Here is a 14185-nt window from a genome sequence, read left to right as displayed (position 1 = left end):
ATTACCACTTCATCAAGGATGTGATTCAAGATGGGTTTATAGTGTTGGTCGACTACTTAATGAAGGAAAACATTGCAAACATGTTCACGACAGCTTTGTCTAGAGAACAAGTTGAGCATCTCATGCGATGCTTGAGCATAGGCCCACACTGAGTCATCTCACATGTGATGCCATAGAAGAGGATGAAAAATGAGGTAGGTAATAGATTTTATTTGATCTTCTTAATGAATGAAGTCATGTTCAATATTCTCATCATCAAAAGAGAAATACAAAGATAATGAGTATGAAGGGGAATAAAATTCTCTTAGCAAAGATTAATTTTGTAGCGAATTCAAATTGGATAGAGAAACCCGCGAGCATCTTGGACTAGGTTCTAGAAGAGGAGTCCTAGGTTGAATCCAAATATGACAAGTAACCTTACCAATGTCTTAAATATGAATCATGAGTGATTCATGGATGATTATTGGATATAACCTAGGAATGACTCACCTTGACTATTAGAGGGAAATAAAACAACCATCAAGGATTTGAGCCACCACTAAATGTTAGATTGGTGGGTAAGGGAGCTATAAATAATCACAAATGTGTTATATTCACTATTGAGCAAAAAGGAAAAGGGACATTGGAATGAAAATATGAGACATAGCAACATAGTGAAGTTGTTAGTCGAGTCTAGGGCTAAGGAGTTGTAGCACATCACATAGTTATGTAGAAGGAGCTACACACTTGGGGCATGAATCTAATAAGGCCTAGCAATGTAGCGAAGATAAAATTCGAGCTCAAAGAGGAGATAAGTCAAGAGAAAAGCTATAGCAAGTCAAAGAGGAGCTAAGTCAAGAGAAAGGCTATAGCAATGTAACATAGTTGCTTAAGTTGAAAGTGAAGGAAATAACAAACTCGAAGGTTGCAAAAACATAACATAGTTGTGTAGAGCTAAGAATAAGGTGGTGAAGAAGCTAAAGTCTATAGTAATGTAATGACTTTGTTTATCAAAGGTGAGTTGCAAGGTGACCCGAAGCAACATAGAAGTTGTGAATGGAAAAAGCACATGAATTGTAGTGAAGTCCTTGTTAGAGGCATGTAGGATCCACACCATCCCTTAAGCTGCCATAATTGTAGCCAAAGTGTTGTTGAGAATTCCGATAGGGTTGAAAGGATTGAAGCTCCTTGAATAGGTTTGTGTAATCAAGAAGAAAAATTGTGTGATATTTTGTAATGAATTTGGTGTGACCTTTGGTATTGAATTTGGTGTATTCTTGATCACAACATTTAGTCTAGTAAATTTGTGTATTGATTGTTCTATTGTATTTGGTACTGATCGACGTAGGACCAAAGAGAAGCTTTAGTCTTGAGTTGTCCCTGAAAGGAAAACAAGTTTCTACTACATATCTCAAGGGTGGCTAGTTAGGAATTCAATATTTGAAAAGAGATACAAATGTAGGCAAGAGGATACAGAGAAAATCAAGAGGGCATGAAAGCAATTAGAAGGTAGAATCATTAGAAACATTAAAAGAAAAGGGGCCCATTTTTCTATATGTAAATCATTTTATTCATAAAAATTAGCTCTTCATATGAATAAGGTTTATTTTGTAAGAATATTTAGATATATGAATGAATTTATTCATAGAAATAACTAATTTGTACAAATAAAATGGGATAAAATGTTGGATTTATTTTTGATCATACAAAATGTTTATTTTTCTATATTGTTTCTTATCCTTAAGTACTGTGAATGTGGATCATTTTGTGATCCATAGCAACTAGGCTACCATCTTGAGAGGGTAGAAGCTATGTTTTGTAGGATGAATGATGATGGGGAGTGCCTCAAGCCTAGCAAATGTTAAGTTACCATCACATCATCAGATATATAATCTCTGTTAGCTTCTTCTTTTAGGGATAGACTACCTCTTCACTGCACTTTTAATGATTTTTTTTGCATTTGCTAAACTACCATCATGGTTTCATTTTCAACATTTGGTCAATTGTCTTCGCTACTAGCTATACTCTTGTATAAAGTAGTACTTTTCATAAGGACACAATAGTGTCATTTCAATTTTGTTTAGTTGTCTTGGCTACCAACTATATTCCTGTCTCATTTGTAATTGTTGCTCAATTTTCTTGGCTACTAACTATACTCCCATATAAAGTGGTACTTTTCATAAGGACACAATAATACTGTGTCGAACCTGTGAGAATGTAGTGGGTGCAAAACACACACAAACACACACTTCCTATTCCTTACTCCCTTTTAACCACCTTTTCAAGTAACTTCATCGAAACTCTCAATGTTCCGGACCTTTAGGATCCTTGGTGGTCCGATCGGGACTCTAGAGAAGAAGAAGTACAAAGCAAAGAACGGGTGAAAGATAAGGACGAGGGCTCCTCATCAAGGTCAAGACAACCCCTCTTCTCCTCTTGCAATAATGTCTTCATTAGTAGCCACTTAAACCACTTCAATGTGAGTAGTGCCTACTTTAGCACCAGACTTGACAGCCAATGTTCAAGCTACTATTTCTTTTGTTATGCATAACCCCGGTGCTTCGAGTCTAGTTTCTACATCCATGACACCCATGGGTTCATCTTTTACTCTGGTCATGTCCCTACCCTCTACGCTGCCATTTCCATTATCTCTACCCTTTCCTACTGCTACTAATCCATCATACATGGCTTCGACCCCTTCCTTCTCCTTCCCAACTAGCTCTGCATCCTCATTGACCCCCACATTCCCTATGTCTTCACCATCTACTTTCGCAATGGTAGTGCCTGTAGCATATGCAATACCATGTATTGCACATTCCCTATGACTTCACCATCTACTTTCACAATGGTAGTGCATGTAGCATATGCAATACCATGTATCTCCACTATGGCTACATCAATAGTAACTTCACCAGTGTGGTCTCCTACATGGGGTGTTGTATCATCAACCGCTCCACCATATGTCTCCATGGTACCCACATTGATTACTGCTCCGCGTCCCGGAGGCCCTCAGTTCATCCACCCGCTTCAGCTTCTGAGGTGGGTACGGTGGTTCTCAGTCCTAGAGAAAAAAGCAAGACTTCTTGAGTTACTCAACAAGGTCCATGTGAAGACTCAAAAGTTCAAAGGTCACCTACATGAGGATGTAGAAGCTCATGTGAGGAAATTTTGACAAAGTAATTTCCTTCGGTTACACCAATTTTCTACCCTTGATAAGGGGGAAAGGAAGGAAACTAGAGTTGTAAAAAAGATCACGGACTCAAATATGATTCCCTCCTAAATTGGTTTTCCCGCTTGTATGAATCAAAGATTCAAATGTGCTTTCTTGAGTCTAGAATTGGGCCTATTTTTTCCCCTAGTTCTCTTACTTGGGCTTTCAATCCATGGCAATAGGCACCCTAGGGCGTCTTTCTTGCCTAAATGGGCTTTGTTGCTTGCGTTCCTACTTTTCCTTCTAGTTCTCTTGCTTGCATTTCACCCATTTGCAAGTTTGCTTCTCTTTCATGAATCATCCATGGCAATAGGTCCAGCCACGTCTATGGTGGCATCTAAGACCCACCGGGCTGGCAGTTAATTACCAGCCACTGCAGTGGCTTACAATTACGCACCTTCTAGTTACCACCACTGGGCTTGCATGCATGATTACTATGATTGTAGTAAATTACCAATCACCAGGCTTGCATGCTCAGGAGAGTACTAGAGTGCATGGTAATGAGGAATTAGAGGTGATTAGGCTTCATGATTTACTTTCTTTTAAGTAAAATGTAAGTATTTATTATTTTTTCTACTTATTACCTGATTTTGTGTTTGTGTTTGTCCAATCCCATTAAATTAGACATGTCATCACATCACACGTCCGAAGAGTGGACTTTCGGTGATCATGGGACTCCTTGTAGGAGGAGAGCTCATGGGATCTACTCTGCAAATGACTTCAATTTGAGTCAGCTAACTCCTCAGGGACCTACCCCCTGGGGGACTCCTCTACCTACCTAGCATCCCATGGCTTCATCAGGAGTCTTGATGAGTTGGTCGCAGCCATGAGTGACACGGAGGTAGAAAGATTCTTTTCTCTTCTATCCAAGAGGTCCAGTGTTCCCTCTTTTGCACCCCTTGGGGGTAGAGTAGGGACATCAATGGCTTTACCTGATTGACAACGATTCCCTCTTACCCCTTTCGAGGGATCATCACTTGGGCGTTATCGTTGTGGCTGCAAAAAGAGCAGTAAGGGTCGAGGCTATGAGTCTGCACACTCCCAATGCTCCAGGTCTCCCCCTAGGTGGAGAGGTTGGCTGTAAGCCATGTTACAGCATCATGGGCATCATTGAGTTTTTCTTGAGGGCATGCTGATTGGTGTTTAAACAGAGCTTGCTTAATAACAGCATCGCATCCGTCATGTTCACTCTTGCCATGGCTAGACCTAAAGAAATTCCACATCATGTCTAGACGGTCAGGGATTTGAACCTTGAGATGAAGTAGAATCCACGTGCTGATTTAAATTGAGAGGCAGCACCATCTGACCACACCCAATGTTGTTTTATATTTTCTACATGGGGATTTTTCTTTTTTAGCCATTCCCAATGCAGTAGAAAAGCATGCTGCACAAATAGGGTGTCATGTTCCCTATCATCTGAAATGTAGAAATGGTAAGTGCGTTACACTGACTTGGACTCCTATGAGTCATCAAGCAGATTGGCATTAGGCATGGAAGAATCAATCAAATGACTATACGTGATATGCACAAGAATTGTTATCTGCTTGTTATACCAGTGAACACTTTGTATCTCATCTTGTTCTTAAAAAGAATATTTTTTTGCAAAATCTATGACAGATACAATAGTGTCACGGGGAAAATTGGCAAGGCACGTCCTGAACTGCTTATCTTGCTAGCTGGTATGAAATTGTGAAGCACATATTTTGGGATGGAGTGAACCACGTGACCTACAAGCTCCCTTGGCTGGGTGCTCTTATATGACAGTAGCCATCTCTTTTTATCGGATCCTTCAACAATGACATTTTCAAATCTCCTCCATTTTAGAGCAACATGGTTGTCTTCCCTCATTTCATTTGGATAGACATTAAATGTCTTCTTCTTCAGCTTCAAACTGCAATGCTTGCATGTGCTGTGAATGCATTCAATCGTATGCCACTCACGGTCTCCCTTTGGACAAACCATTGGCTCCCACAGAGACCTCAGGCTACAAAACCTGCCCTCCCTTGCAACACATGATGAGGATCCAAGTGGCCTACAGACTGTACATTCATTGGTGAGGCATGGGCATCGATCCCCATGGAGCAATGCTCCAACATGACCAGATCTCAAGTCATTCATAGCTTGCAGGGCCAGGTCAAAGTCTATATGTGTTTTGCAACAACAAACATTCCTGTCTTTGAGTTTCCTGATGTACCAGGGCTTACAATGCTCAAAGCTCCTCTACCCAATTGAAATGTTCAAATTTTGATCCACAAACTTGAGATACAACTCTGTCTGTTGACCCAACATGCGGGAACAATAGAACAATGAACCCCCTTTTTGGTACTACTAAAAGAATACAAAACACAGTCTAATTAAAGTATACAATGAAGCAAAACAATTTTCAACCACCGCACTGGTTTAGGACAATCACAATTTTAATCACCAGGTTGGTTTAGGACACGTTCAGGATTGTCATAATTTCAACCATCGGGATGGTTTAGGACACTATCATAGTTTCAACCAATGGGATGGTTTAGCCTGATGGTCTCAACTTCATATATTAGAAAATAACAGGTATATTTCTTTTCATTTCTAAAATTCACCATTAGAAAATAACAATATATTGCTTTTCATTTCTGCATTCCATAATTTAACAGTGGTATATGACCCGAATAGCACGAAATTAAATTTAACGAATTTAAGTACTAAGAAACAATAATTTCAACCACTGGCTGGTCAACAACTAATGTCTGTTCAACCATGCTGGTTCAGGACAATCACATAACTAGTGATTGAGTTGAAGCAGCCATGGTTGCATGATGTTCCAACCACTGGGCTGGTTTAGTAAAATAACAATATATTATGAAATATATTACTGTTAATTTCTGCTCAACCATGCCACTGGGCTGGATAATAACTAATGTTTGTTCAACCATGCTGGTTCAAGACAGTCACATCACTAGCGATTGAGCTGAACTAGCCTATGGTTGCATGATGTTCCAGCCACCGGGCTGGTTTAGGACAATCACATTTAGTCCAAGCCTAGTTTAAGAAAAGAAATAAGCAAACTATCCCAAAGCTCAATCACAAACAACCATCGGGTTGGTTTAGGCACCACTAACCTGCGTTGTATCTAGCATGTGTATGATGTGCTCCTCAAACACATTTCGTCTCATCCGCTTCTTACAAATGTCCTTTTTATTTGTAGAAACTCTCGTATTTTCGTGCCAAAACGTCATCACTGTAGCAATAAATTTTGCACTTAGGATGTCTCTCCTTTTCTTGCGTTCTGTTGAAGCCCACAGACTTCTCGGATCGCGATGATTTTGCATTGCTTTTGCTCTATGTTCAACTGCTGGAGCTACGTTGGTCCATCTGATTGACAACATCTTCAACATTGTGTGCCCAAGCCGTTTCTCCTTATTTCAGGGGACACCAACATAGCTAATGTCACCCTCTTTGTAGCTAGTTGGCCTAAGCTATGCACCCCTTTCACTTTCTGTAGGCCATTTCTCAGGTTAGAGAGCATCGCCTCTTGGGCATCTCTTGGGCGTGCATCTCCCGAGATGTTGGTAGTATTGTTACTCTATATACTTTAGGGTGCAGCAAAAGCTTGTGAAGACTCGAGACTGGTAATCACTTGAATGGCTTGATGTTGTTGCCTCGAATGCTCCCACCAATCGTGACACCACAGCTTGTGTTCTTTGCTCCGATGGCAATGATCAAATGCGTACATCTGCAGCTGCTTCTTGCTGCTGTTCTGTAAGGAGTCTTCTTTGTTCTCATTATTTCTCCCTTCGCAGATGTTGCAAAAGTGTCTTGCGTTGCCGATTCAATAGTGTGCCAATGCTTTCCTCGACCAGCACTCTGCTCCTTTTTCCTTGACCTGGCTTTTCAGCTTTCCTATCTCGCAGCCTCTGTTTGCTTCTCTTGCAAGCCATGGCGAGCTGCATGTTGCTAATAAATCTTATAAATTGTACGATCCAAACAACAAAAATAAGTTATCTCAAGAGAGGTAGTGTTTGATGAATAGTTTGAATGGATATCATCAACTTCACAATAGATGATTGTTCCCATAAGCCACATACCCAAAAACAAAGAACTGTCGAGACAAGTAGATGGGCCTAAAAACCACAAGAGCTCAAGACATCAATAAACAAAGAAGATAACCACCACATTTGACATATGTTCAAAAAAGGAAAGCTCTTATTAGGTTGAACACACCCACTTTTCTCTCATGACAACAATATGTAAATAGAATAGCCATTTGTTTTTGAATAATATGTAATTCCAAAGCCAAAATGGTAAATAGCAATGCAAATATATGCTTTATAGAAGACCAACGCTTGAAAGCTATGTGAATCACCACCAAGAAAGAACCGATTATAAACAAATGGGTATGCAAGATTAGATACAATCCACCTGGTCACATTGAAAGATGCATAACTAGACTTGTTGCAAAAGGATTTGCATAATGGCATGGACAAGACTATAAAGATACAAATGATCTACTAGGGACGACATGGATTCTCCTATATTTTTGGACTCATTAGCCACAAATAGCAAACGGAGTAAAAATTGCACATCCCTTATTGGACCTTCAAGGGAGACCACATGTATTTAATACCGCCCTTTTCCACATATGCTCATTTTTCATTGCATGGTGCACAATGTTGTTTATCATATTGCCAAGGTCTTCTAAGAAATATATGTATCTCTCAAATTAATGGGAACTATGCATTGTGTGATACAACTTAATAGGCTGGCTTCTCACACAACTACCACCCACTCCCGAAAAGCTCATTTGTGCACTATGATATTTCACACATGGGTGGATATGAGAGCAAATCCCATGAATAGGATTGGGTGAGAGAGAAGAATATGGAGCCTAAAACACATAGTATTTTTTGGTTGTCCACGCCGAGTCCACGCCTTGGGCGGCCTGCCTAGGCGGGATGGAAAGAAATCCAATGGACGAGAAATTCCACCAATTGACTTTGTGCCATCAAAGCTTAATGTCCCTTCACACTGCCTTGTCCGTGCGTGTGTGAATCCAACCTTAGAGCTCATGCCCATCCCATACAAACTATTTTGTGGATGACTTTTTATGAATAATGGGATTGTTTCTTCTTATTGCTCAAGTGATAAAAGAACATTCATGACGCTTGACAATAACTTAGTCCCTCTTGGTGGATGCATATTGATTCATTATAATTTTGGATGCAGATTAACTTGAATATTTGAGGTTCATGATTTGGGATCGTGTGATTCAACTTTTAACAAACAAATATAGGGATATTTTGATGTTGCTATATATGACCCTAGGGCATTTATAATTCAAAAATGTTAGACATCTTGTGTGTTCTAAGGCTCAAATTTTAAACCCTTATGTTAAATAGGAAATTTATCCCAACCTTCATACACTTTTAGCTTTTTTGTAAAGTAAAATCCCTTTGTAAATATATAACTTTTATTAGCATTGCCTCCTTCAAGGTAGTTCTATAGTGGATGGGGTCTAATGAATGGCAGTTGTCGATGGTTGCCAACGTTTGTATCCAATTATTGACATTGCTTTGTGAGTCACGCGCTATGGCATACTGTTGCAGGGGAGCTGATTTGCTTGAGATTGTCGTGGAAGATGTGTCATCCAATGCTCTAGGCACAATTGGTTTTATAGCTCCTGTTCCTACATTCACCCTGACTGCAGTGTCGCGATTCTGGATTGTCAGTCTAAGAGTTGAACTCATGGGTTCTTAGTCCCCACCTTAATGATGTTTAGTAGAAGGATATGTAGTTCTTCTCCTTTTAAATTTGCACACATAAAAGTTTTTAAAAAGTAAACAGCATTTTATGGAAGTCATTCTACAAATCTTTTACCTTCATACTAGAACTACCTTTTAATAGCGCAAAGCACTAATTATAAAAAATGCATCCAAAAGCGTTGCTCTTAGGAGGCGGCGCCCATGTGCACTTTGCAAAGAAGTGTAAAACATCTAAATAAAAAAGCCCTTCTTAATGCACATGCAATTTTGTAAAAGTTGACTTTTTAAAAGCAAACTAAGTGATATGAGAGAGAGAGAGAGAGAGAGAAGAGGGGGGGGGATGTGAACCAACATATACGATTAAGATCATATATATTCTTTAAGTTCGAGTTCGAACTATATTATTTTGAGTGTCATCATTCTATCTACTGAAATGCCACATAAGGAAACCAAGCAATGCATTATGCACACCTCTCATGAACATACTTTTCTTTTTAGCATTGCCTTAGAGGCAACCAAGTAACACTTTTTGTAAAGAAGTGTCCCACCCATTTTCATGGGGAGTGGCTCCCTTCTATTTCGGTTAATCTCTCTCTCTCTCACGCACAATTTCTTTTTTTAAGAATCTCTCTCTCACACACACACACATAGAGTTTGCAAATCTCTCGGCGAGTACTTGAAAAAAAAAAGATAGTTTATATTCGTATGTTATTGATACAATCTTATATAGCTAGGAGTTGACGTTAACGAGGATAGTGCCCGTTCTTATTTTACTAAGCGTCACTACTTTGAATCTCCTTGCTGGCCATTACGAGGTATTTAGCCGTAGACAGGATGTCCTGGAGCTCCTACAATCTCCTCATGGCGCCGCTCCTCGTACACTGGATAGCCCTGACCTCCCGCAAGCTCTACTCTACGAGCATCGTTCGGGTCAAGCTTCGCCCTCTCCACTTCGCGCTGCCAACACCAACAAAAGACATCGTAGAGTCAAAGAGATGGTAACTCCCGCTACCAGCAGCCTTGTTTCTACTAAATAAACGCCCAAATCAACTCTTACCACTGACTCTTCGCGAATGTACTGACCACGCTCAGGACGTGGCTCCCGGTAAATGCCAGGTCGCTCGCCGTAGCGCTCATTGCGTTCGTAAGACTCCACAGCGTAGGTCGGAGGCGGCGGGGCCACCTCTACATAGCGAGGCTGTTCATAGCAAGCGTCGTTCACGAACTCGACCTCGGAATGCCTGTGGTAAGACATAGTTTTGAAAGCGGAGAAATAGAAGGGCTACAAACGCAAGAGGAGGCAAGCTTGGGATGATAGTTTTGCTGGGATTCGTTGCCCGAGCTGGGCTATTTATCGTGTAAACGCCCCGAGTGTGGAGCAATCCAGTGATGACAAAGGGTGAATGACGGTTTGCCACGCATTGGAGGATCGGATTCTTTCGCACGAGTGACGGAACCTTTTTGAGTGGGAATGACGATTTCGTCGACGTGGTCTACAAATCAAAATCTGAGCGAATAATAACCATCCGCTGGTATTTCAGGAAGCTTTCCTGGATGTTTCTTCGTGAAGCGAGTTGCTCGAATTTGAGTGAGAAATTGGAATCGTCTCGAAATGCGAATGATAACCTGAACCCACCGGCTCAATGAGATATCTCCTTTCAAGGTCGGCTAGTAGTTTCCTAACAGTAGATATATGCTTATATATCCGTGGGAAATTTTCGGTCTTGCATGCAATTGCTAGTTGCAAAAATGCAACCTAGCGAACCACCACGATTTTGCATGAGTTATCTGTGCTCTTACCATCTACCTCTGAACACTTCCCATGGTTCACCTCCTACTTCCCGTGGTTCAACTCCTCTAGAGACTCCAATAACCAGTTGAAGTTCTCGTAATTCTACTCGTTCCGTAGTGAGCTTCCTACTTGCAATGGATTGCATATAAAAACCCGCCATTTCGGTGGAATGTGCTCAGTGGATGTCTCCATGCGCATAGACATCTCACATATGCAACATCGAGATGTCTCTCTTGGACCTCCTTGCCCCTAGCTGTGTTCAAGAAACTCACAGTTACAAGTGCCTCAACAACGGATTATTGATTTGCATGGATCTTGTTGCTTCTAGATCCTACTTACAAGTGGATTGTTCATGCTCTCTTGGTAGGTCCTCCTTATTCTCTTTGCGTCCACCTGATGCTTGTATGTTTGCAGTTGTGGCCACGTCAACTATGGTTGCAACAGCTAATGAAAATGATGTTTTAGAATGTTGTTTAGGACAATAATTAAAAACAAAGGAGCATGCTACTTGCCTGTTTGGGTTGGATGTGTAGACACAATTGTACCCCATGTGCAGTGGTGGATTGAGGGCCAACTGGCTGCAGTCCCACTTGACTATTTTGTGTCAGTAATTCGTTAAGTGCCTGCTTTGCTGGGTCTAGGAATTCTGCCACAGGAAGCTCCTCCTCACCTTAATCTCCAAATTGAGCTTCTCCCCCTGCAACTCCTATTCGGGTGCTTCCAACTTGTGCAGTCAAATACTAAATAGTCCTCGGTTGATCTCATCCATGCTTTTAATACATTTGTAGAACCATTTGCATTAACTGTTTCATGGGAGGTTGCATCCTTGATCTTATCACAGTCAAAGTCAAATACCAAATAGTCCTTTGTTGATAGCATCCCTACTTTTGATACAATCATAGAGCGATTTGCATTAACTGTCATAGTGTGGCGATAGAGTGTCCAAAATGATCTTCAAACTCATCTATTCATGAGAGAACATCACTCATTGATGCACTTTCTATGGATTTCATACCTCCACAATCTTGAAACTCCTCTACTCCTGAGAGAACATCACTCATTATATCGTCGTGCATGACTTCCACCATAATTCCATAGTTACTTGGTTTGACTCCAAGAACTTTATCAGTATCCATATCTATGCAGTAATCCATGCTTGATAAGATACCACTTTTGAAATCTTTGCCCAAGCTCTCAATGTGCTCATATTCATCCACTCCGGATAAGGCATCACTTGTGAAGTCTTTTTCTTTCTCGATACCAACAATGAACTCATTGACTTGAGATAAGATGTCAGTTTTATAGTTGAGTGCATTGGAATCATCCATCTTTGAAGGAATAGAGCTTGGTGCATTGGCATATTCTTTAAATTCTTTGATATTGTAGTATACATAATGTTTATCATTAAAAGCCACATGCCGAGTGTTTCCAATCTTAAAAAACTGCATGCTCCATCTCAAATCCTTAGTACCTACCTCATAGTATGGACCATCCAATAAGACTGACTTATCATCCATACCATCATTAGTAACTTTTTGAATTCTCATATGTGCAAATGTCCAGTGTTCCAATTTTTCAAATCCCGACTTGACCTTCTGCTACATTCTTATTTGCAAAGGATATTATTTGTAAAATATCTTCCACTCTAAAATCCGAATTTATGCACTTTGTATTCTTGATGACATGTGTTGGATAAGTCTCATTGTGTCCCATGCAATAAATGATTTGTTGGAAGTAATATAGGGCATAACATCTCCAAGTATTTCCATATCCCCACACTTATGCTTTAGCTCAACATGTGCACTAAGAATCTTTGATACTATAACCGCCACCTTATCTTCGTCACGTCTTCTAAACGCAAGCTCAAGTACTGAGGTATGAGTCCCTACCATGTGGTTGAGATCACTCCACAAGGGGCATCCACTTGCTAATGAGGAGGAGGAGGAGGATGATGCAATTCATTGTTCTTCCTCCAGGAGAAATAGTAGGAATGAAGGAGGATGATGAAGAAGTTTCCAAGCATCATGGAGAAAGCTTGGAAAATGCAATAGGGAAAGTCTCTTGTGTGATGAGGTTAAGGTCTCTATAACCATCCATTGCCCTTGAAAGGTCTTCGGCCGTAACCCGTAATAGCCCTTTAAGAATAGGCACCCTGTCTTGTCTTGCAGGCCGATTGAAACATTAAACAACTGCAACTCACCTCATTCTAATGAGGAGTAGAACAATAATTGCAACACCTGTACAAGCTACAGCTATTATCTTTGTGATTTTGTGCTTGCACAACTGAGCATTAGAGCTGGGTGTTAAGGACGAAGGACCCTGCAAGCATACTGTAATGTGGAGACACAAAATGGGATACCAGATAATTCAAGAACACTCCCTTGCTTGGAATTGTGTCATGTAGATTGTTGTACAACAGATTCGCAAATCGAAGAAAGGTGGGATTCGCAAGCGTTGTAGGTATTTCACTGAAAAAGTGATTAAAGGAAAGATCAAGGCTCGTTAGGATTTTCAACCTTGCCAGACTGGAGTGAAATAGAGCCACTCAAATTATTGCTGGAAATATAGGAGTAGAAGCCCACCACAATCCACTATCAGACAGACCGCCGATTTAGAAGGCAACGGTGCTCTTAGCAAATTGTGGTAATAGATTTTATTTGATCTTCTTAATGAATGAAGTCATGTTCAATATTCTCATCATCAAAAGAGAAATAAAAAGATAATGAGTATGAAGGGGAATAAAATTCTCTTAGCAAAGATTAATTTTGTAGCCATTTCAAATTGGATAGAGAAACCCGTGAGCATCTTGGACTAGAATTTAGAAGAGGAGTCCTAGGTTGAATCCAAATATGACAAGTAACCTTACCAATGTCTTAAATATGAATCATGAGTGATTCATGGATGATTATTGGATATAACCTAGGCATGACTCATCTTGACTACTAGAGGGAAATCAAACACCCATCAAGGATTTGAGCCACCAGTAAATGTTAGATTGGTGGGTAAGGGAGCTATAAATAATCACAAATGTGTGATATTCACTATTGAGCAAAAAGGAAAAGGGACATTGGAATGAAAATATGAGACATAGCAACATAGTGAAGTTGTTAGTCGAGTCTAGGGCTAAGGAGTTGTAGCAACATAACATAGTTATGTAGAAGGAGCTACACACTTGGGGCATGAATCTAATAAGGCCTAGCAATGTAGCGAAGCTAAAATTCCAACCCAACCTAGTCAAAGAGGAGATAAGTCAAGAGAAAAGCTATAGCAAGTCAAAGAGGAGCTAAGTCAAGAGAAAGGCTATAGCAACGTAACATAGTTGCTTAAGTTGAAAGTGAAGGAAATAACAAACCCGAAGTTTGCAAAAACATAACATAGTTGCGTAGAGTGAAGAATAAGGTGGTGAAGAAGCTAAAGTCTATAGCAATGTAATGACTTTGTTTATCAAAGGTGAGTTGC

The 14185-nt window shown here is 40.3% G+C and overlaps 1 protein-coding gene across 1 annotated transcript; it reads right to left on the bottom strand.

Moving 5' to 3' along the window:
* Positions 1-9610: 9610 nt before the first annotated feature.
* On the bottom strand, positions 9611-10263 carry LOC147883169 (uncharacterized). The gene is made up of 2 exons (XM_087399933.1): positions 9992-10263; positions 9611-9891 (listed from the first exon to the last, which is right to left on the bottom strand). Exons 1-2 carry the CDS (start codon positions 10187-10189, stop codon positions 9754-9756), a joined length of 336 nt encoding a protein of 111 aa, XP_087256059.1. The 5' UTR covers positions 10190-10263; the 3' UTR covers positions 9611-9753.
* Positions 10264-14185: the final 3922 nt, after the last annotated feature.

The sequence above is a fragment of the Dipteris shenzhenensis genome, chromosome 28, assembly GCF_047967505.1.
Source record: "Dipteris shenzhenensis isolate YYH24624 ecotype China chromosome 28, Dip_SZ_1.0, whole genome shotgun sequence".
In the NCBI taxonomy this organism is placed as follows: Eukaryota; Viridiplantae; Streptophyta; class Polypodiopsida; order Gleicheniales; family Dipteridaceae; genus Dipteris; species Dipteris shenzhenensis.
Note: the sequence above shows the minus strand (reverse complement) of the source record. Positions and strands in the feature narration are given on the sequence as shown.

Coding starts and splice junctions, on each gene's coding strand:
- LOC147883169 (XM_087399933.1), bottom strand. CDS start 10,189: ATGTCTTACCACAGGCATTCCGAGGTCGAGTTCGTGAACGACGCTTGC. Junction 9,892..9,991: donor ACATTCGCGAAGAGTCAGTG/GTAAGAGTTGAT, acceptor TGGTGTTGGCAG/CGCGAAGTGGAGAGGGCGAA.